The sequence below is a fragment of the Ascaphus truei genome, chromosome 3, assembly GCF_040206685.1.
Source record: "Ascaphus truei isolate aAscTru1 chromosome 3, aAscTru1.hap1, whole genome shotgun sequence".
Taxonomy (NCBI): domain Eukaryota; kingdom Metazoa; phylum Chordata; class Amphibia; order Anura; family Ascaphidae; genus Ascaphus; species Ascaphus truei.
The window spans coordinates 4,768,498-4,791,104 of NC_134485.1; the positions used below are offsets into that span (position 1 = coordinate 4,768,498).

The 22,607-nt window shown below is 46.1% G+C and overlaps 2 protein-coding genes across 2 annotated transcripts in view; one reads left to right on the plus strand and one right to left on the minus strand.

Annotated features, from left to right (window-relative positions):
* Window positions 1-8,859, plus strand: LOC142491255 (aquaporin-3-like). Its single transcript, XM_075593546.1, has 6 exons — window positions 1-240; window positions 1,941-2,067; window positions 4,998-5,135; window positions 5,682-5,800; window positions 5,929-6,146; window positions 6,986-8,859. The coding sequence occupies exons 1-6, from the start codon at window positions 133-135 to the stop codon at window positions 7,170-7,172; spliced, it is 897 nt and encodes a 298-aa protein (XP_075449661.1). The 5' UTR covers window positions 1-132; the 3' UTR covers window positions 7,173-8,859.
* Window positions 8,680-22,607, minus strand: part of GTPBP8 (GTP binding protein 8) — a 23,261-nt gene continuing 9,333 nt past the window's right edge. The window contains exons 2-7 of the mRNA XM_075593547.1: window positions 22,044-22,395; window positions 20,373-20,471; window positions 12,616-12,746; window positions 11,133-11,232; window positions 10,254-10,372; window positions 8,680-9,314 (exon numbers count right to left, since the gene is read on the minus strand). Coding sequence (XP_075449662.1) covers window positions 9,236-9,314; window positions 10,254-10,372; window positions 11,133-11,232; window positions 12,616-12,746; window positions 20,373-20,471; window positions 22,044-22,385 — 870 coding nt within the window. The 5' untranslated portion in view covers window positions 22,386-22,395 and the 3' untranslated portion in view covers window positions 8,680-9,235. The remainder of the gene's footprint in view (window positions 9,315-10,253; window positions 10,373-11,132; window positions 11,233-12,615; window positions 12,747-20,372; window positions 20,472-22,043; window positions 22,396-22,607) is intronic.

The following is a 22,607-nucleotide window of genomic DNA, read 5'->3' on the forward strand; positions in this document are numbered from 1 at the left end:
AATCAGCAGGTTTTACTAAGCCACACATTCCAGCAGCAGCAGCACAGACACGTTGTGTGCTTTGTCCACACCATTGTGTAGCAGAAGCAGAGGACCGTAGATTAAAACACCAGACAGTGTCCACAGCTAAAAATGGATCCGCATGCGACTCTGCTGAAGAAGATGAAGTTACGGTGTAGGACCCAAAATATTTATGTGCGCTGTGGGATGGCCGAGTTTTTGGGGACTCTCATTTTAATTGTAAGTAGAGATAATGCAGCTGCAAAGACTGAAACTATTGTGCAGACTCAGTTTGGGTAAAACCCTCCGCGAGGCCACTACACGCAGAAGTGTTGCTCAATTATAAGGTGGCTTTAAGTTTGTCCCATGGTCCTGGCTCATTCTTGTATTCGATGCTAGAGTGCAGTAAGTTGTATAATACACCATCTTTCTACAGAGGTGACAAACAGGTCAGGTTTACAGGATATCCCTTCTTCAACACAGGTGGTTCAACTGAGCCACTGATTGAGCCACCTGTGCTGAAGCAGGGATAATCAGTGGCTCAGTTGAGCCACCTGCGCTGAAGCAGGGGTATCCTGAAAACCTGACCTGTTGGTGGTCCTTGAGGACTGGAGTTGGCCGGTCCTGGTCCAGCAGGATCACCTGTAGAGAAGCAATCCTTCTATTAAAAACATTATTTTGTGTTACCGTTGTATGCTGTCTGCAGTGAATCTGCCCTTCTGCTGGAGCAAAATAGCCGCTCGCAATGCTTTGCCTCTTCATGGGAAGGAACCTCTCGGGTCTGTTTCCCTCCCACAGGAAATGATGTTTCTGCTGCCTAATAATTGAATGCGTATTATACATTTGTCTAAGAAATATATTGCTTAGTAATGGTATAGCTTCGCTTAACATTATTCATCCTGCTCTGCGCGTGCGGCCGTGTGCTCTGCGCGTGCGGCCGTGTGCTCTGCGCGTGCGGCCGTGTGCTGCCGGTATCGCCCCCTTGTTACCGCGCCACATCGGGTATATTGGTGGTCAGCAGAGACATGTTCTCTTTCATAGGAACATTTCCCATAGTGGTTTCCAAACTGCTATTGGTTTTTAACCCTTTCGCTGCCGGCGGGTCTGCAACGCATAGTAATTGCTGGCAGCCAAGGGCTTAAACCTGCTTTTATTTAATACTGCGGGTACATGTAATTGCCCCTTTACCCTCTCTCCACCAGTTTGTGGATTTGTGTAGTCTCCGGCAGTGTAGGAGTTAATTATTGGTCTGAATGCATCAAAATGAGTTCTGGAAACGATATGCAAACGGCTTCGTTACCTACAGTGATGTGTGCATCGCCGCATTGCTTTACCGCGCGCACACGCGTGTGCTACTTTCTGTTCTTGCATGTAACATACCTACTTGGCAGCAGAATTCCAGCAGGGCGCATACAGCGAGCTCTTGGTTGATAACAGGTACAGTATGATTCCTGCGGGGTTTTTTAATTATGTCCATTTTACAAACGGCCATCTGAGCGCTGCAGGCTCTATGTAGGACCCAAAGAATTCGGTGGAGATTAAGTTAATTCCCTGATAGTAACCAAACCCCTCAAGTGCATCAGTCGTGGGGGGAGGGGAATGGAGGTGTAGATTTAGCTTTTGCATTGCATTCTCCCCTGCAAGTGTTTAACGTGCGACACACACGTTTAACTCTTCTGGTGCCAGAAAGGCCTGGAAAGTGTGGCATTGTGATGCTCCAGCAGCGAAAGGGTTAAGAGGCGATAGGCAGTATTACCTGTAAAACCGAGGCCCCCTGCACATTATAAGCCTGGCCCGTTCTGGAAACATAACTTGGACGGGAGCAAACGGTTCTCCCCGGCCCCAATGAGCTGCTCCTCGTACCAAAGCATCTTGCTGGATCCTTACTTTGTACACGCTGGAATAACGCTGCACTCTAACCTAACTCTCTTGCGTTCCAGTTGTTTGGCTGCGGTTCTGTGGCTCAGATGGAGTTAAGTGGCTTTGCCAAGGCCCAGTTCCTGAGTGTGAATATGGCCTTTGGGTTTGCTGTCACGGCCGGGGCCTATGTTTGCGCTGGGGTGTCAGGTAAGGCAATGAGCGATCCTGCCGAATGCTGTGCTCCCCATAATAACACTGCTCTGCTCGCCCAGAATTTCATAGGCTATTGCTACCTGATGGATATAAAAGCGGGACTGGCTGAGCCTGTACCTGTTTGGGTATCATACATTTTTGCCAAGTGAGTCTGTTTGGTAGCAGAGGCCACTTACATCCTGGTAGCATCGCCTGGTCGTGTTCCTCCTCCCCCTGTAATGTAGGGTATGGGTGCTCAAGTCCTGAAGCCGCACTCCCCCCCCCCCCCAAAAAAAAAACAGGTCCGGTTTTCAGGATATCCCAGCTTCAGCGCAGGTGGCTTAATCAGAGGCTCAGTCAAAGACAGAGCCACATGTGCTGAAGCTGGGATATCCTGAAAACCTGACCTGTTGGGGGACGCTTGAGACCTGGAGTTGAGCCCCCCTGAGCCCCTACCGTGGGGAATGAAAAGGGAAGATCTCCTGTTCTGGAATCTGGCACCAAGAAGCGTGATGCACATGATGACCATTACTGGCCACGGGGACCATTACTGGCCACAAGGACCATTACTCGCCAGCCACTGGGGAAGACGAAGGGCGGATGTATGAAGGCGATTTTAATGCCCCAAGTGATAATTTCCCATTATTAGTGGGGATCGTTCGGCGAGGAATGCTCAGTGTAACACACAATGCTTCAGTTTTACTTCAAAGAACAAATTACTAATGGTGCTTCTGTTCTGAACCACTTTATGCAGCGACCCATTCATGTGCAGTAATCTTATCTACTCCAAGTTCCAAAATGGTGTCTACTGTATATTAGATGGGGGGGGCGGGGTGTTTATGCAGCCGCCTTTAGCGCGATGGCGTTGCAGAATGTCTGGTTTGAATGGCATAACTTGGGAGAGAGGGGTTTAAACCTGCAATCCTTCCCACAGCCCCTTCCTCTCTTTGAGTCTGGCCTCTGGCAGTGTTGGGGTTAATAACTATTGCAGTTATAAATGACTCAAGGTGGCGTCTGACAATAAGAATGGGCAGTAGCCTCATTACCGAAATAAATTGGAACCCAGCTTTGCCTTGCTTACACCGTCTGGCCATTTAACAATAACGGCGCACTGTAGGCGTGTGCGCAGAATAATTGCTGGCAGAATACCAGTAGTGTGGCTAACAAGTGACATAAATATATGGCTAAAGTGTGACCTGCTCAGGCAGTCCTTCCCAGCAGTGCAGTTTGCATCAGTCATTGAGAAACAAGGGATATAACAATGGGTGTTGCAACCCACAGTGCGTTCATAGATCAACCCAAAAGAAATCCAGGTCCCGTTCCCTAATGGTGATCACAGTGCATTATAGCTCACAGGGAAAAAAAGGGGGAAAATTTGCGCCAAAAAAGAAGGGATTAGCCTACTGTTCAATTTGTGGTTCCAGTCCTTTCCACAGAGTGATTTCGCTGCCTGAGTCTTTCAGAGGTTATTCACCAACCTCTGTATGGATTTGAATGGAAAAAAGGGGTTGAATGTCCTCGGGCGCGTCACTCTGCTTGCGGCTCCACAGCGTGTATTATATGCAAGGCAAAAGAGAGAGAGAAGGGCCACAGTGAAAAAAGACAGCTCAAAGTTTTGCACACTTTTTCATCAGGGTGGAGGGAAGGGGGGGGGGTGGTTGCGAGGGGTGAGAAAATAAAGACAAGGGATGGCTATTGTTAATTCAAATTTGTTGACTGGGGACACACTCACATTAAAACTCTCAAAACTTGAATTGGTATTTCTTTCTCTTTTTGTAGTAGGTGTCTTCAACAGATGTCTTCTCTTCTATGTGCAGGTAGATGGGTTGAGGCCGAGGAGATGCCTTCTAAAATAAGCGACCGATCAATTCGAGCATAGGAAGGAGATGCCGCCAGGTTCCACACTTAATCCCTTTCTGGGCAGTGATGTCCTGTATCGGCTGGTTCCCACTTGGCAGATGTATGCTGTCTGTGGCTTGGGTTGCAGGTAGCCGCAGTGCGGATGTCCAGAGCCCGTGCACAGGCTATGTCCTCCCCCTCCGGCTGCCTATCTTCCCCGTGCAGACAATTCCAGACTTCTCTGCTCCGCTGTGCATGCGCATGCGCATGCGCAGACGGCGAGACGCTGGGCCAGGGAAATCAGACCTCCTCACTATGGTGGCTTGTAGAGACCAAAAAACGTCAGACGCGTTTCGCCAATGCTTCCTCAGTGACGTCACTGCACGGGGAAGATAGGCAGCCGGAGGGGGAGGACATAGCCTGTGCACGGGCTCTGGACATCCGCACTGCGGCTACCTGCAACCCAAGCCACAGACAGCATACATCTGCCAAGTGGGAACCAGCCGATACAGGACATCACTGCCCAGAAAGGGATTAAGTGTGGAACCTGGCGGCATCTCCTTCCTATGCTCGAATTGATCGGTCGCTTATTTTAGAAGGCATCTCCTCGGCCTCAACCCATCTACCTGCACATAGAAGAGAAGACATCTGTTGAAGACACCTACTACAAAAAGAGAAAGAAATACCAATTCAAGTTTTGAGAGTTTTAATGTGAGTGTGTCCCCAGTCAACAAATTTGAATTAACAATAGCCATCCCTTGTCTTTATTTTCTCACCCCTCGCAACCACCCCCCCCCTTCCCTCCACCCTGATGAAAAAGTGTGCAAAACTTTGAGCTGTCTTTTTTCACTGTGGCCCTTCTCTCTCTCTTTTGCCTTGCATATAATACACGCTGTGGAGCCGCAAGCAGAGTGACGCGCCCGAGGACATTCAACCCCTTTTTTCCATTATAGCTCACAGTAGTCATGAATAGCGAACGTTACATTGAGTCGCTTGTGCGTATAAATGGGGGCAGGTTGGCGATCCTACCAACGTTTCTTGCTCTGGCACAATACAAACTTGTACCGTTATCCAATCCAAGGGCTTTCTGTGTTTGACTTCTGTAGGTGCCCACCTGAATCCTGCTGTATCTCTGGCAATGTACCTGCTGCGGAGGCTGAGCTGGAGGCTTCTGCTCGTCTATTGTTTAGCGCAGTTCCTTGGGGCTTTCTTTGGGGCAGCTTTGGTCTTCTGTCTGTATTATGGTGAGGCCTTTTTTTTTTTTTTTTTTAAAGACGATCAAGTGGGTAGGTTTGCAAATGCAATAGTCTACACCCAGCAGCATTACATAGGCAGGGTATGTAAGTCGTACTAAAGTGTCCCACAGATAACAGACATCTGACACGTGTGCAACTGAAAAACGTTTTATTTACAAGATGTACAAATCAGGGAAATGTCACCCTGTAATAGTGACCATTACACTGACCTAGTGCTGTGTTCCATATTGTAACAATGTTACTGTCTTAGGTTTCCATACTCAAGTGGACTTCTGGACCAATGTGTCGCCCCACCACTGCTTCTCACTTCTGAGAATGTTTAGTGCTTTGGTAATTTTTGGGAAGACCACACTTCACTTGTTGGAACACACGGGCGTGTGAAAAAGGGCTTCTTTTATAAACGTGTTATTCAAATTCACTGCAGGATTTGAGTTAAGCCTGACGCTTTCAGCCACATGCTGCGGTGAATGGATGAAACCTGCATGCAGTGATGCATTTCTTACCATTCCTACTGCATACGATTCTCTTCCCTAGACGCTCTGCATGTGTACAGTGGTGGGAACTGGACCGTGACTGGACCTCAAGCAACGGCCGGGATTTTCGCCTCCTACCCTTCAGAGCATCTCAGTTCTATAAACGGATTTACAGACCAGGTGAGGGCTGGATTCCTTTCTAAAGCCTCATTCCGGTCCCCCAGTTCTGAAAATAAGGGGGGTGTGTGTGTGTGTGTCTCAAATATTGGTGTGTCCTACATTGTTTTTTGTTTCCTTTTTGGGCACAGGTGATTGCCACGGCAGCGTTACTGGTCTGTATACTGGCTGTGGTGGATGAAGGAAACAATGCCGCCCCACGTGGCCTTCAACCTTTTGTAATTGGACTTGTGGTACTGCTGGTCGGGTTGTCGATGGGTTTTAACTGTGGCTACCCCATAAATCCTGCTCGAGACCTCGCGCCGCGTTGCTTCACATCTATCGCCGGGTGGGGTCTTGAAGTCTTCAGGTACAGTAACTAGGATCCTCGGCCTGTGTTTGTAACGACCCGTTCTGCATTTTAACTTTTTTTTTTAATTAGGATATATTATCAGATCCAACTAAATATCTAAAATAATGTGGTGTTTGCATAAAATACACAACACTGATCCACGTTGGATCAAAGAACCCCCAAATTGAGTGCAGGAATGTGTATATTTTAGTTTAGTGTGTATATAGGACTACATTGGTGCCACCAGATAGACAGCCTTTGCAGATAAATTAATTGGCCAATGTTTACAGAGACATGTTTGCATAACAACCTGAGGAAGGAGTACAGGACCGTAACATTCTGTCTGTACTAAAGCCTGAGAAAGGAGTACAGGATCGTAACATTGTCTGTACTAAAGGAAATGCAATTTAACGCACACCTGGTACATCAAAGTAGGAGCGGGTATAGCAATTTGCATAGGAAATGTAGGCTGTGGATAAGTCGTGTCCCAGAGGAAGTGCGATCACTTATTTTAGATGACAGCCAGGGGGTTTTCATTTTACCAGAAAAGATGTATTGTAATTCTCATTTTTGAGATGGGTCTTCAGCTATGTAGTGAGTGATTGCCTCCAAAGCCACATGGAGGAAAAGTGGGCCAGGCAGGAATAGAACCCACGGTGTATTAACTGAAGTCACTTTTTGGGTACCCTTGTGTGGTTATGAGGTCTAGTTTATGGCAAAGTAGGATACATAGGTAGGTTAGATGCACCAATTATCAGGGCATATATACATTGTGAAACAAAATGGTTGCAATTGTGTAGGACTTTCTAAATATGAACGGCTTTGGTTCTGTTGATGGACTTTGTGTTTTCTCCTAGGGCTGGAAATAACTGGTGGTGGGTGCCAGTAATGGGACCTCTGGTAGGAGGACTAGTTGGAGCAATAATCTATGAACTATTTATTGAATTTCATCATCCATCTGTCCTAAAGAAAGAAGGACCAGAGGAAGACAGCGTTCAAATGACCCATCCTCCCCATTATGAGCTGGTTCATTCTACAGCATAAAGCCTCATGTGAACATACTCTGCACCCTACATATACAGACTTCTGGCACCCTCAAACTATTTGCTTTCCTGCCGCAGTCCGTAATCCTAAACGTGTAAAACTCCAATATGCCAAGAGCAATTTCTCAAGATACGATGGCCAGTTTTTATAAGGCTAATCGAGAGGGCCCTAGGAAACTGAGCAAATATACTTTAATAACTTGGGTTAATCAATAATTTAATCTGCAAAGTGTTACAAGTGTCGTTTTAAAAAAAATGAAAAACAAACAGATTTCTGGCAGCCTTTTAATTAACGCTGGGAGGTGTAACGGGAGATCCCTGCATTACAGGCTTAGTGTGAGCTATTTTCTAGGCAGAAAGGTAAGACCTTTTTTTATTTTGCAGCCTTGGAACAATACGCAGAAAGATTTGTCTATCATACAGCCCATAAGAACGGTGCGTTTGTAATATGCTCAGGTTTGCACTGAAGTCGCTGTAATGAGTGCTGGGCGCTGTGTCTGCCTCACTATACAATGACTTCACATTTCTACTCTATGTTTTCACTAGGAAAGCGATTGGGAGTAAAATAAATCCTGTACTAAATAGAAACTCAAACGTCTGGGGATTTACACAGAATTGAAGGGCTCCGAATGTATTTTATTCTACGGTAACGCAACTAAAACGTCCCCCCAAAAACCCTAACGTCCTGGTAATAAAGGAAGCAGCCAGCCCATGGGCCTGTAATAGACTATTCTATCAAATAGTTCTTAAATGGCAAATTGCGGTTTTAATGTTTCAATCAACTTTTCCCTGAATTGAAAAGTTCTGGCACAATGGTATTCATTATTCATAATCAATATTTACTCAGAGACCGAATTGCCAAACTGCGCCCTTTCTCAGAACTGCTGTGCAGGGATTGTCTTATTCCAGGAAACTTGAAACGCAGGGCAGGTTTTTCCCTGTGTACAGTACACTGACCTGTAACACGCCTGTTTATTAAAGTGGAACAGCCATTACAGAGCATGAACTGTTTGTGGATAAATGCCATTATACTGTAACAGGTCCCTGTGCAGCTTACGTGGAAATACCTTCTCTGTGATAGTTTTGCATGGCATATTCTACATGCTCTAGTCCATATGTTCAGTGAGAAGCTGGGACCATTTAAGTGTTGCTATTTTGAACTAACGCTATGGATCTGTACATGGGTTCATTTGGTGAAATCTGTCTAACTTGGTTTCCTTTACCTCTTTGCATGCAGAACGCTGTTAATGATACGCAAGGCCTCATGTACTAAATGGTGCTATGCCTATTAGTTTATCACCGTTTAGTAAATCTGAGAATTTGTTTACTGTTATAATATTTAAACGTTGACCAGTGATCACACGGCGAGCAGTGTTACATGCATTCATCTCTAATTCTTAATCGCATATTTAAATGTATTTTTTTTTTTATTGTAAACGGTTCCTGGTTTCTGTTTTGACTGGAATTAGCAAGTGTCTGGTATAAAAATAAATTGTCAAATCAAGAGATGTGCTTATAACCATTTAATATATAAAAATGGCTTCGTATAGACAGTACTGCACTAAGAAAAAACATGGATCAGCCAACACCATTACATCAGGAGCCCTAATAACGTGTGATGTGAGACTCCTGTTGACGTGATTTACATTGTGTTTGTTATTAAATAAAGGATGTGATTTAAGTCTGAAGCCTGGCCCCGGAACACCCTTTTCACCATACTGGCGAGGGTGTGTAGATGAGCGCTGATGAGCACATGCTCGACGTGGATTCCTTTATGGATTGCTGGATAACATTTTTAGATGCACTTGATCCTGAAACGCTGCTGCCCGGAAAAGTCCCAAATGTCACATTGCAGAGAGCGCCCAACTCCCGCCAATTCGCCGTGTGTGCCTCACACTCCTGGTGAAACCAGTGTATGGTGTGGGATGTCTGCGTGGTGTTGCGGGTTGCAGCAGTACAATGCGCAGGCCGATCACTGCATACGGGAGGTTTACATTAGTGCAACGCCCACATGTGGAAGTCCACTTGGCACCCGCGTGTTTGGAGGTCAGACGGGTGCTGTGTTCACCTGGTGCTGTGAGTACTCCCTGTTACGTGAGCGATGAAACACCGCAGCAGGTGGATCCCCGAGTACTGGAGAGCACTGGGAAACAAGCAGAACACAAGCCTTAGCACTTTATTCCTACCAGTAACTTGGTACAACAGCACAAGCCACTACGCTGAAGAGCTTACAATCTACCTTGAGCACAAGGCCAACAAGAGACTAGCCTAAGGTCCTACACTGTCTCCTAGGCCCCAACCAGTAGTGTGCAATGTGCTAACAAGGAACAGATGTGATGAATCTGCAGGGGGTCCATGCAACACCCCCCGTCCCCATATTAATCCGTACGGCACGGAGGCCTTGAAGCTTTGCTATCTGTAGGGATTTCCATTCCCCTAAACCAGTGTAGCAAAAAAATCTTTGAGGAAATTAATACATAGCTTGAACATTAACTTTGGAGCCACTGAGGAAGATTCCTTGTATGTACATTGGCCCCAAACAGCAGCAATGTGTGGTATAAGGGCCAGAGGCTAACCATTTGAATGACTGATAATTTGCAGATCATTCCTCATACCACGTTACATTGTTCATTTAGCGCTTCTGTTTGGTTTTTCTAGGGCAGGGGTAGCCAACAGGTCAGGTTTTAAGAATATCCCTGCTTCAACAAAGGTGACTCAATCAGTGGCTCATTCCACGTGGGACAAAGCGACAGCACCGGAAGCATTGCCCGTAGACCTACAATCCTCAGAGGGGTATAGATCACGCTGGCGGCAGAGCGACAGTGTAGTGGCTAGATCTAAAAAATAATGTCTACTTCAATCCCGAGTTTCATATTGTGACTCTAGAGAAAAGTGCAGGGTAGGCCAACTCCAGTCCGCAAGGGACACCAACAGGTCGGGTTTTAAGGATATCCCCGCTTCAGCACAGGTGGCTCAGTGTATGACAGCCACCTGTACTGAAGCAGGGATATCATTAACCTGACCTGCTGGTGGCCCTTGAGGACTGGAGCTGCCCTGTCCTTGTTGCACGGCGTCGGCTTACCTGACGAGGAAGGGCTGAGGGTAGCATCCGTGCGTTTCCTTCTTTATAAAGTCTAGCAGCTGCAGCAAATGTTTCAGCAGCATTCCCCGTGGGACCTTGTCAATCTTGGTGACCACGAGCTACGTGAAAATGGTGAAGGGACAAAACCCCCGTATTACCACAGGACACGTGTTCCGGGTCTCCCTCAAACATTGATATTATATATGGCTTTTACATTTAATATCATGCAGAAGGCAAGCACAACTCACCCAAACAAAATGTCACAGAAACATGTATGTTTGCCTATACAGTGTCTGCGAAAACATTCACATTTAGCGCAGTATATCTACACTATAGAAATTCAAACAGATTTTGCACACCACGGATGCTGGTTTTTGCAAACCGTTCCCTCCCGTACGTCCCTGTTTTGCTTAACGGTATATTTAAACTGTAATCCAATCAGTTTAAAGGTACAGTTAAACTGATCAATCACAGTCAAACAAAGTATTGTGTGGGCATAAATTAAAGTCCAGGTGAGGAGTGGCGATTAAAAGGATCTTGTCTAGAAGAATCCTCTCTTGGCCAAACTTGCTTTCTAAGCCCAGCACAAACCTCTATGTTCTATACTAGTAACAATTAGACATCGTTTCTACGGCATCATCTGAGCTCTAACATATAACCTGCCCTGGCTTGCACGGAAGTATATGTTCTTGGAGCATGGAGGTAAATTGATGCATCGGATGGTAAACAAATCCCCAAAACACATTAAAAAAAAAAAAAGTATCCCCACAAACGTCAGAACAAAGTTGAGGTTTTGCTGCTGTTCATTGGGCTGGTTTAAGCCTTGGATACATATTCCACATGTCCGGGATTTCACCAACGCAAAGTCACTTCACTTACAACATAAGGAATTCCAAACTCCTCGCACATCTCCACCGCGATTAAGTCGGCTTTCTGAAGCTCCACCGCACCGTCCACCAGCAGAAACGTCCTCTTTAAGCTGCGAGTTACACACACGTGTTGTTAGTTTCGATCCGACAGGTGATTAATAATGCAGCATTTCTAACGTACAAATGTATAGTCACGTTGATTCATCATTTGGTCCAAATACGCAACTACAGGTGCTTATTGTGGACAAACCGATAATGATACTGAATTGCAGGCTTTCCCGTAGCATGTTGCATTAAAAGATGATGTTAATTATCACTGGTTAAGGGCTTTCACACGGCACTTAGTTAGCGTTATTTAAAGGGAAAGTACATTGGAATGGTTTATTTTTTCTTTAGCATATAAGCTTATAGCCCAGCAGCCTCTCACAGAAAGCTGTATGCACGGTATGTGTCGTTTTTACTTCCACGAACAATCACCTAAAACTGTTCATTTCTTATGGGAGAAAAGAACTTGATGCTCTTCAGTAGAAGCGTGTGATCCAACGGGGACATTATTAAGCTTGGGTAGGTGTCTCTTCCTATTACAGATACATCTACTTATTGGTTTTAGGTGTTTGAAGATAGAACAAATAGCAGCAATTTAATATAATAAATCCTTTGTTTTGGTCAGTGTTAAGAGAAATGAAAATTGGGTGCTGAATATTTGTAAAGAATACAATGAGAAGGAATCAACTATGTAATAAATATTGTTTTTCTGTGATAGTGGATTTTTAAAATGTACAAAACTAGCCAAATGTATAATGTTAAAACGTATGATGGCTGCTGTGAAGCATCCCTAGAATAAATAAATAACCTTAAATGTAAGCATTGATGTATCTCTACAATATCGCACTACAGCTGCACGTGTCAGGCCAATGGCACCGATGCGGGCGTCAGGCCAATGGCACCGATGCGGGCGTCAGGCCAATGGCACCGATGCGGGCGTCAGGCTAATGGTACCGATGCGGGTGTCAGGCCAATGGCACCGATGCGGGCTCCAGGCCAATGGCACCGATGCGGGCGTCAGGCCAATTGCAACGATGCGGGCGTCAGGCCAATGGCACCGATGCGGGCGTCAGGCCAATGGCACCGATGCGGGCGTCAAGCCAATGGCACCGATGCGGGCGTCAGGCCAATGGCACCGATGCGGGCGTCAGGCCAATGGCACCGATTCGGCCGTCAGGCCAATGGCACCGATGCGGGCGTCAGGCCAATGGCACCGATGCGGGCGTCAGGTCAATGGCACCGATGTGGGTGTCAGGCCAATGGCACCGATGCGGGCGTCAGGCCAATGGCACCGATGCGGGCGTCAGGTCAATGGCACCGATGCGGGCGTCAGGCCAATGGCACCGATGCGGGCGTCAGGTCAATGGCACCGATGCGGGCGTCAGGCTTATGTAAAGAACCGAGCTAAATACAAGATTACGTTCCTTCACTGAACATGTTGCCCTTACTTCTGCCTCCCCTGTAGGTAGGTTTCCACCATGTCCGTGAAGTCTTCGGGGGATTTGTAACCATAACCAGGCATGTCCACCAGGGTAAATACTCGGCCTACTTTGAAAAAGTTAAGTTTCTTAGTGTGACCCTGTAAACCAACAAGAAAAGTTACTCTTGGAGTTATTGATCGTGAAAAACTTATCATCTTCAACTGACCTTTAAACAAAATGTGATTCTTTATACCAAGTACAATACAGGTAAGAAACCAAACTGGGCTTGTGGGCACAGTGCAGGTTTCACAGTCCGCTGAAAGCATCCAGATGCGTCACAGAATTTTCCTCTCCTGAGAGGACACAGTTCTTTGGAACACGGGCAGACTGTATGTATCCTCTCCTGAGAGGACACAGTTCTTTGGAACACGGGCAGACTGTATGTATCCTCTCCTGAGAGGACACAGTTCTTTGGAATACGGGCAGACTGTATGTATCCTCTCCTGAGAGGACACAGTTCTTTGGAATACGGGCAGACTGTATGTATCCTCTCCTGAGAGGACACAGTTCTTTGGAACACGGGCATACTGTATGTATCCTTAGGTCGGTTACCTTGCTGGAAACAGAAGTGGAACTAGGTCCTGGTGCAAGCTTAAAAAAAAAGAAAAACCCTGGGACCTACCCGTGGAGCGGGTGTGGTGGCGATGACCGAGAGAGTCTACCCTGGTGGTGATTGAGGAAGTTAGGCCCGATTTCTGGGGGGGCCCTCACTTCCGTTAGGACCACCTGCGTGGGTTTGCGCCACCCCCTTCGTAGGGGGGGGGGGGGCACTAGTGGAATGCCGGAACACTGTCCCACCTGCTTCTCTTGTTCAGGGAAATCTATCTCTAGATCACTCATCCTCACGTTATCTCTGGCCTATAACAAGCATTTAGGCCGATCAATGAGTTACTGGGTCCTCCAGTAACAAAAGATTTCAAGTAGTAAAGAAAAACGATAGTGTGTGTGTGTATAATTATATATACGTACACACACACACACACACACACACACACACACACACACACACACACACACACACACACACACACACACACACACGTTGTAGCAATGCACTGTACATCCAAAGCTCCATACCCTTACAGAATGAAAATGTACATTGATCTTTCAAGCTGAGTTATCCAGTCACCAGCCCTATGTTTAACCAAGAAATTCCCAAGCAGTCATTCCCAAGAAATTCCCAAGCAGTCATTCCAAAGCAGTCCTTCCCAAGAAATTCCCAAGCAGTCATTTCCAAGAAATTCCCAAGCAGTCATTCCCAAGAAATTCCCAAGCAGTCATTCCCAAGAAATTCCCAAGCAGTCATTCCCAAGAAATTCCCAAGCAATCCTTCCCAAGAAGTCATTCACAAGCAGTCCTTCCCAAGAAATTCCCAAGCAGTCATTCCCAAGAAGTCATTCCCAAGAAAGTCCCAAGCAGTCATTCCCAAGCAGTCAGTCCCAAGAAGCCATTCCCAAGCAGTTATTACCAAGCAGTCAATCCCAAGAAACTCCCAAGCAGTCCTTCCCAAGAAATTCCCAAGCAGTCCTTCCCAAGAAATTCCCAAGCAGTCCTTCCCAAGAAATTCCAAAGCAGTCCTTCCCAAGAAGTCATTCACAAGCAGTCCTTCCCAAGAAATTCCCAAGCAGTCATTCCCAAGAAGTCATTCCCAAAAAAGTCCCAAGCAGTCATTCCCAAGAAGTCATTCCCAAGCAGTCAGTCCCAAGAAGCCATTCCCAAGCAGTCATTCCCAAGCAGTCCTTCCCAAGCAGTCCTTCCCAAGAAATTCCCAAGCATTCATTCCCAAGCATTCATTCCCAAGAAGTCATTCCCAAGCAGTCCTTCCCAAGCAGTCATTCCCAAGAAATTCCCAAGCAGTCATTCCCAAGAAATTCCCAAGCAGTCCTTCCCAAGAAATTCCCAAGCAGTCCTTCCCAAGAAATTCCCAAGCAGTCATTCCCAAGCAGTCATTCCCAAGAAATTCCCAAGCAGTCATTCCCAAGAAATTCCCAAGCAGTCATTCCCAAGAAATTCCCAAGCAATCCTTCCCAAGAAGTCATTCACAAGCAGTCCTTCCCAAGAAGTCATTCCCAAGAAAGTCCCAAGCAGTCATTCACAAGCAGTCAGTCCCAAGAAGCCATTCCCAAGCAGTTATTCCAAAGCAGTCAATCCCAAGAAACTCCCAAGCAGTCCTTCCCAAGCAGTCCTTCCCAAGAAATTCCCAAGCAGTCATTCCCAAGCAGTCCTTCCCAAGAAATTCCCAAGCAGTCCTTCCCAAGAAATTCCAAAGCAGTCCTTCCCAAGAAGTCATTCACAAGCAGTCCTTCCCAAGAAATTCCCAAGCAGTCATTCCCAAAAAAGTCCCAAGCAGTCAGTCCCAAGAAGCCATTCCCAAGCAGTCATTCCCAAGCAGTCCTTCCCAAGCAGTCCTTCCCAAGAAATTCCCAAGCATTCATTCCCAAGAAGTCATTCCCAAGCAGTCCTTCCCAAGCAGTCATTCCCAAGCAGTCCTTCCCAAGCAGTCATTCCCAAGAAATTCCCAAGCAGTCATTCCCAAGAAATTCCCAAGCAGTCATTCCCAAGAAATTCCCAAGCAGTCCTTCCCAAGAAATTCCCAAGCAGTCCTTCCCAAGAAATTCCCAAGCAGTCATTCCCAAGCAGTCATTCCCAAGCAGTCATTCCCAAGAAGTCATTCCCAAGAAGTCATTCCCAAGCAGTCCTTCCCAAGAAGTCATTCCCAAGAAATTCCCAAGCAGTCATTCCCAAGAAGTCCTTCCCAAGAAATTCCCAAGCAGTCATTCCCAAGAAATTCCCAAGCAGTCATTCCCAAGCAGTCATTCACAAGAAGTCATTCCCAAGCAGTCATTCCCAAGCAGTCCTTCCCAAGCAGTCATTCCCAAGCAGTCCTTCCCAAGAAATTCCCAAGCAGTCATTCCCAAGCAGTCATTCCCAAGAAATTCCCAAGCAGTCATTCCCAAGCAGTCATTCCCAAGCAGTCATTTCCAAGAAATTCCCAAGCAGTCATTCCCAAGAAATTCCCAAGCAGTCCTTCCCAAGAAATTCCCAAGCAGTCCTTCCCAAGAAAAGTCCCAAGAAGTCATTCCCAAGAAAGTCCCAAGCAGTCATTCCCAAGAAGTCATTCCCAAGCAGTCAGTCCCAAGAAGCCATTCCCAAGCAGTCATTCCGAAGCAGTCATTCCCAAAAAAATCCCAAGCAGTCAATCCCAAGAAATTCCCAAGCAGTCCTTCCAAAGAAATTCCCAAGCAGTCATTCCCAAGAAATTCCCAAGCAGTCCTTCCCAAGAACAAGCAGTCATTCCCAAGAAATTCCCAAGCAGTCAATCCCAAGAAATTCCCAAGCAGTCCTTCCCAAGAAATTCCCAAGCAGTCCTTCCCAGGAAATTCCCAAGCAGTCAATCCCAAGAAATTCCCAAGCAGTCCTTCCCAAGAAATTCCCAAGCAGTCCTTCCCAAGAAATTCCCAAGCAGTCATTCCCAAGCAGTCATTCCCAAGCAGTCCTTCCCAAGAAATTCCCAAGCAGTCCTTCCCAAGAAATTCCCAAGCAGTCCTTCCCAAGAAATTCCCAAGCAGTCAATCCCAAGAAATTCCCAAGCAGTCCTTCCCAAGAAATTCCCAAGCAGTCCTTCCCAAGAAATTCCCAAGCAGTCAATCCCAAGAAATTCCCAAGCAGTCCTTCCCAAGAAATTCCCAAGCAGTCCTTCCCAAGAAATTCCCAAGCAGTCCTTCCCAAGAAATTCCCAAGCAGTCCTTCCCAAGAAATTCCCAAGCAGTCCTTCCCAAGAAATTCCCAAGCAGTCCTTCCCAAGAACAAGCAGTCATTCCCAAGAAATTCCCAAGCAGTCCTTCCCAAGAAAGTCTCAAGCAGTCCTTCCCAAGAAATTCCCAAGCAGTCATTCCCAAGCAGTCCTTCCCAAGAAGTCATTTCCAAGCAGTCCTTCCCAAGAAGTCATTCCCAAGCAGTCATTCCCAAGAAAGTCCCAAGCAGTCATTCACAAGAAGTCATTCCCAAGAAAGTCCCAAGCAGTCATTCCCAAGAAGCCATTCCCAAGCAGTCATTCCAAAAAAAAATCCCAAGCAGTCCTTCCCAAGAAATTCCCAAGCAGTCATTCAAAAAAAATCCCAAGCAGTCATTCCCAAGCAGTCATTCCCAAGCAGTCATTCCCAAGAAATTCCCAAGCAGTCATTCCCAAGAAATTCCCAAGCAGTCCTTCCCAAGCAGTCCTTCCCAAGAAATTCCCAAGCAGTCCTTCCCAAGAAATTCCCAAGCAGTCCTTCCCAAGAAATTCCCAAGCAGCCATTCCCAAGAAATTCCCAAGAAATTCCCAAGCAGTCATTCCCAAGAAATTTCCAAGCAGTCATTCCCAAGAAAGTTCCAAGCAGTCATTCCCAAGAAAGTCCCAAGCAGTCATTCCCAAGAAATTCCCAAGAAATTCCCAAGCAGTCAATCCCAAGAAATTCCCAAGCAGTCCTTCCCAAGAAATTCCCAAGCAGTCCTTCCCAGGAAATTCCCAAGCAGTCAATCCCAAGAAATTCCCAAGCAGTCCTTCCCAAGAAATTCCCAAGCAGTCCTTCCCAAGAAATTCCCAAGCAGTCCTTCCCAAGAAATTCCCAAGCAGTCATTCCCAAGCAGTCCTTCCCAAGAAATTCCCAAGCAGTCCTTCCCAAGAAATTCCCAAGCAGTCAATCCCAAGAAATTCCCAAGCAGTCCTTCCCAAGAAATTCCCAAGCAGTCCTTCCCAAGAAATTCCCAAGCAGTCCTTCCCAAGAAATTCCCAAGCAGTCATTCCCAAGCAGTCCTTCCCAAGAAATTCCCAAGCAGTCCTTCCCAAGAAATTCCCAAGCAGTCCTTCCCAAGAAATTCCCAAGCAGTCCTTCCCAAGAAATTCCCAAGCAGTCCTTCCCAAGAAATTCCCAAGCAGTCCTTCCCAAGAACAAGCAGTCATTCCCAAGAAATTCCCAAGCAGTCCTTCCCAAGAAAGTCTCAAGCAGTCCTTCCCAAGAAATTCCCAAGCAGTCATTCCCAAGCAGTCCTTCCCAAGAAATTCCCAAGAAGTCATTTCCAAGCAGTCCTTCCCAAGAAGTCATTCCCAAGCAGTCATTCCCAAGAAAGTCCCAAGCAGTCATTCACAAGAAGTCATTCCCAAGAAAGTCCCAAGCAGTCATTCCCAAGAAGCCATTCCCAAGCAGTCATTCCAAAAAAAAATCCCAAGCAGTCCTTCCCAAGAAATTCCCAAGCAGTCATTCAAAAAAAATCCCAAGCAGTCATTCCCAAGCAGTCATTCCCAAGCAGTCATTCCCAAGAAATTCCCAAGCAGTCATTCCCAAGAAATTCCCAAGCAGTCCTTCCCAAGCAGTCCTTCCCAAGAAATTCCCAAGCAGTCCTTCCCAAGAAATTCCCAAGCAGTCCTTCCCAAGAAATTCCCAAGCAGCCATTCCCAAGAAATTCCCAAGAAATTCCCAAGCAGTCATTCCCAAGAAATTTCCAAGCAGTCATTCCCAAGAAAGTTCCAAGCAGTCATTCCCAAGAAAGTCCCAAGCAGTCATTCCCAAGAAATTCCCAAGCAGTCAATCCCAAGAAATTCCCAAGCAGTCCTTCCCAAGAAATTCCCAAGCAGTCCTTCCCAGGAAATTCCCAAGCAGTCAATCCCAAGAAATTCCCAAGCAGTCCTTCCCAAGAAATTCCCAAGCAGTCCTTCCCAAGAAATTCCCAAGCAGTCCTTCCCAAGAAATTCCCAAGCAGTCATTCCCAAGCAGTCCTTCCCAAGAAATTCCCAAGCAGTCCTTCCCAAGAAATTCCCAAGCAGTCAATCCCAAGAAATTCCCAAGCAGTCCTTCCCAAGAAATTCCCAAGCAGTCCTTCCCAAGAAATTCCCAAGCAGTCCTTCCCAAGAAATTCCCAAGCAGTCCTTCCCAAGAAATTCCCAAGCAGTCATTCCCAAGCAGTCCTTCCCAAGAAATTCCCAAGCAGTCCTTCCCAAGAAATTCCCAAGCAGTCCTTCCCAAGAAATTCCCAAGCAGTCCTTCCCAAGAACAAGCAGTCATTCCCAAGAAATTCCCAAGCAGTCCTTCCCAAGAAAGTCTCAAGCAGTCCTTCCCAAGAAATTCCCAAGCAGTCATTCCCAAGAAATTCCCAAGAAGTCATTTCCAAGCAGTCCTTCCCAAGAAGTCATTCCCAAGCAGTCATTCCCAAGAAAGTCCCAAGCAGTCATTCACAAGAAGTCATTCCCAAGAAAGTCCCAAGCAGTCATTCCCAAGAAGCCATTCCCAAGCAGTCCTTCCCAAGAAATTCCCAAGCAGTAATTCCCAAGCAGTCCTTCCCAAGAAATCCCCAAGCAGTCCTTCCAAAGAAGTCATTCCCAAGAAAGTCCAAAGCAGTCATTCACAAAGTCATTCCCAAGAAAGTCCCAAGCAGTCATTCCCAAGAAGCCATTCCCAAGCAGTCATTCAAAAAAAAAAATCCCAAGCAGTCCTTCCCAAGAAATTCCCAAGCAGTCATTCAAAAAAAATCCCAAGCAGTCATTCCCAAGCAGTCATTCCCAAGCAGTCATTCCCAAGAAATTCCCAAGCAGTCATTCCCAAGAAATTCCCAAGCAGTCCTTCCCAAGAAATTCCCAAGCAGTCCTTCCCAAGAAATTCCCAAGCAGCCATTCCCAAGAAAGTCCCAAGCAGTCATTCCCAAGAAATTTCCAAGCAGTCATTCCCAAGAAAGTTCCAAGCAGTCATTCCCAAGAAAGTCCCAAGCAGTCATTCCCAAGAAATTCCCAAGAAAGTCCCAAGCAGTCATTCCCAAGAAATTCCCAAGCATCTGGCGCAGATTCAGAGATAGTTATGTTCTGATCAAGAGAACCTACTATGATATGTGGATTGGGGCAGTGAAATTGGTGTGCCCGAGTTTTACGAGTTGGTTTGTGCAGTATAGAGCAGTACTCAATACTAAAATACCTTGGTCATGTAATCAAGAGTTTTGTGTGACCCCATTTCATACCATCCCATTCAGGAAACTGTTGGAATCCATTGCCCTAGGTAAGTGGTTGTCCGTCTGTGCTCAGGAATCCACCACTGATTACACAGAGTTCTATACTGGCATTTAATTTACTTTTCAATCCACTTTAATTTTGCTGTATTTAATTTACAAGACATTGCATATTGTTAGTATACTAATTATATTTATGGGAAAAAATTGCAATTTAAGATGCACATGAAATGGACGGAGTTGGAGAACATTTTGTAACCAATTCGAAAATGGTTATAACTCCACTTCCAAGTGATTAGGGGGAAGGAGTCACTGCTGTCAGGTAAGACATTGTTTGTATTGTTCTTTATTGGTTCAGTGGGGCGGACGACAAATTGAAATGGCAATGAAAAGCAAGCAAGGCTTAAAGGGACATCTCTATTCGTGAACACTTAGGCCCCAGATCCACACAAGGTTGCTAAGCTTCAGCTCACCTTTACTCCCATTCAAATGAAGGATTCACATGAATGGGCGTAAACGGGTGATGAAGCTTTGTACCTTCTGCGATTCTGGACCTTAATATCATGGTACTACGCAGGGGGATTATTCCCACGCTGGTGTAAAATACAATGGGACACCCATAAACACCACATCGGTGCAATGATTCATAGGCTGAGACCTCCTTAGAAGACACATTGTAAAACACAGCCCTGTGTGTCTCGTTTCCCCAGACCCCCCGTTCCACTATAGTTGGATAACAATGTGTAACTTACTGGAGTTTTTGACACTCTGACTTCCACCCCAGGGACTAGAGAAAACAAGGACTTGATCAGGGACGATTTGCCGACGTTACTCCTCCCTATAAAGCAGACCTGGAAGAAGGAATGAGGCCTGCAATCAGCACAAAGGAAAGCTCCCACCGAGCGATCCCGCCCTCATCTTCTACATACAGCATTGTATTAACCTCTCCTGGTGGTAACCCAACGTATATAGACTAACCTTTACTGCTAGGGGGGATTCATTAAACTAAGATAGCGCCAATTGGGGCGCTGTTCCACAGAAACGCCCTCTTACCTCAATGAGCATTACCGCACTTTAATGAAAGACCCCTTACACCATTACTCACCATTATTCAGTATGCTGTGAAGCAGTTTTGTCCTTGAAAAACGCAGCTGAAATCTTCACATGGCAATGAGAAATGTACGTGATGCCCATTGCCGTGACAACGAGCCGCTGCATGACATCATGCGGCGCCACGTTGTCATGGCAATGCGGCACAGCCATACTGAAGGGAGTTGCAGGGGAGAGATGCTGTGAGGACGCCAGAGGTAAGTACTATATATATATATATATATATATATTCTCCGGGTTGGCCTTCAGTCGAAGGTGGCAACTCTGCCTGCCACTAATAAGATTCTTTGACAAACAATAAAAAAAGCCTCATGCCCCCAGACTGCACCTCTCGGAGCCCGATACATGGGGGTGTATTCAATAACGCGCCATCGTGCCGATTCAGCTACTGCACGGAAATGCCACTACTGCACTGTATTACATAAGCCTTTTATCGTGAAGCCTCTTCCTTGTACTGGAGAAGATCTTTGGTTCTATTAGTTTGAATGAAGCGGATCTATTCTCCGGCCGCCGGTGGCAGTGACTGCATGTAGCTCATTGTACAGAAGCCATATACCAGAGAAGAAGGAGTCCTAGGAAAGCCGGCACCTCCTGTGCTGTAGGAAGTCCCAGGTCTGCATGTAAATGAGCGTCACTCGGGATATGTGCTGGGAGCCGCGAGTCCAGTTGTACACGGTGCACATTCAGCGTCTTTAGGTTTGTTTCAGATTTAGGTCTGCTGATTTGTTGAGGGCTCACTCATCTCCGCGGTAATAGAGCTTAGACAAGGGGTAGCCAACTCCAGTCCTCAAGCGCACCCTCAACAAGTCAGATTTTCACGATATCCCTGCTTCAGCACAGATGGCTCAATCAGGGATCTCAGTCGAAGACAGCCACCTGCGCTGCAGCAGGGATACCTTGTAAAGCTGTTGGTAGCCCTTGAGTTGAGGCCTGGAGTTGGCCACCCTTGGTTAGACATTCATGAATACTCCATCCATTAAAAAAAAGTCTCCCTGCTGCCCATCAACTTATATTTTATTTACTGGGCCGTCAATTTCATTCACTTGCATCCTTTTCCGTATAACCAGAAAGCACCCAGCCCAGTGTCAGTCACAATGTATATCATGCTGTGAATTGTTCCTGACTAAATAAACCTGTCCTCCCTTTCCTGGTGGCACCCTTCTTCTCACGTAAAGATGACCCCGTGAGGCCTTCATTAAACATGCTGGGAATCTGCTTCCCAATGCTGGAGAAGGGTTTATCTCTCTTCAAATAAACAGGACTACAATCTCCAAGCTTCACAAAACATTGACTACGGGCCTAAGTTCACGAACCTCGGGCTGCGCAAGGAGAGGTGCATGATCCATCCTGATGGCCGACGTGAAATAGTCAATCACATGGTGGCCCGATTGCTTGAACAACTCCTCTGATTTAGCGATCTGCTCGAGGGTGGGCTGGTAAAGCCCGAAGCTAGATAAGTCAATGCTGGGACTCACAAACCTCTCCAGCTCCTTAATGGGAAAGACCAGTTTGTTTAGCTTCCTTTGCTGGAGCTTGGCCACCTCTTTGAAGGACGCATACGTTGCAGTGTTTCTACGTGCCCTGCACATTGAAAAGGATCCATTAAGCAGCAGGTTAGTCCTTAGCAAGGTCCTCATATGTCGGCCACAGATCATATTGGAAGGTCTGAGAAAACAAAAAACAACAATATAGGAAACAAACAAAGTAGTCAATCTATTTTATGACATTTATACTATATATATTTTCAATCATTTGATTTTAACCACGTTCATAGTGTATGTTCCAAAAAGTGTATTCTAAATTCTAACAGTGATAACATTTTTATTTTGTATTATCCTACCACATATGCTGGTATCTGTAGCTATTTTAAAAAGTTG

Bases quoted from the DNA above. Each gene is read 5' to 3' on its own strand.
- LOC142491255 (XM_075593546.1), top strand. From the start codon at position 133: ATGGATCCGCATGCGACTCTGCTGAAGAAGATGAAGTTACGGTGTAGG. The intron at 2,068-4,997 runs GTAAGGCAATGA...TGACTTCTGTAG, and splicing joins TGTTTGCGCTGGGGTGTCAG to GTGCCCACCTGAATCCTGCT. The intron at 5,801-5,928 runs GTGAGGGCTGGA...TTTTGGGCACAG, and splicing joins TAAACGGATTTACAGACCAG to GTGATTGCCACGGCAGCGTT.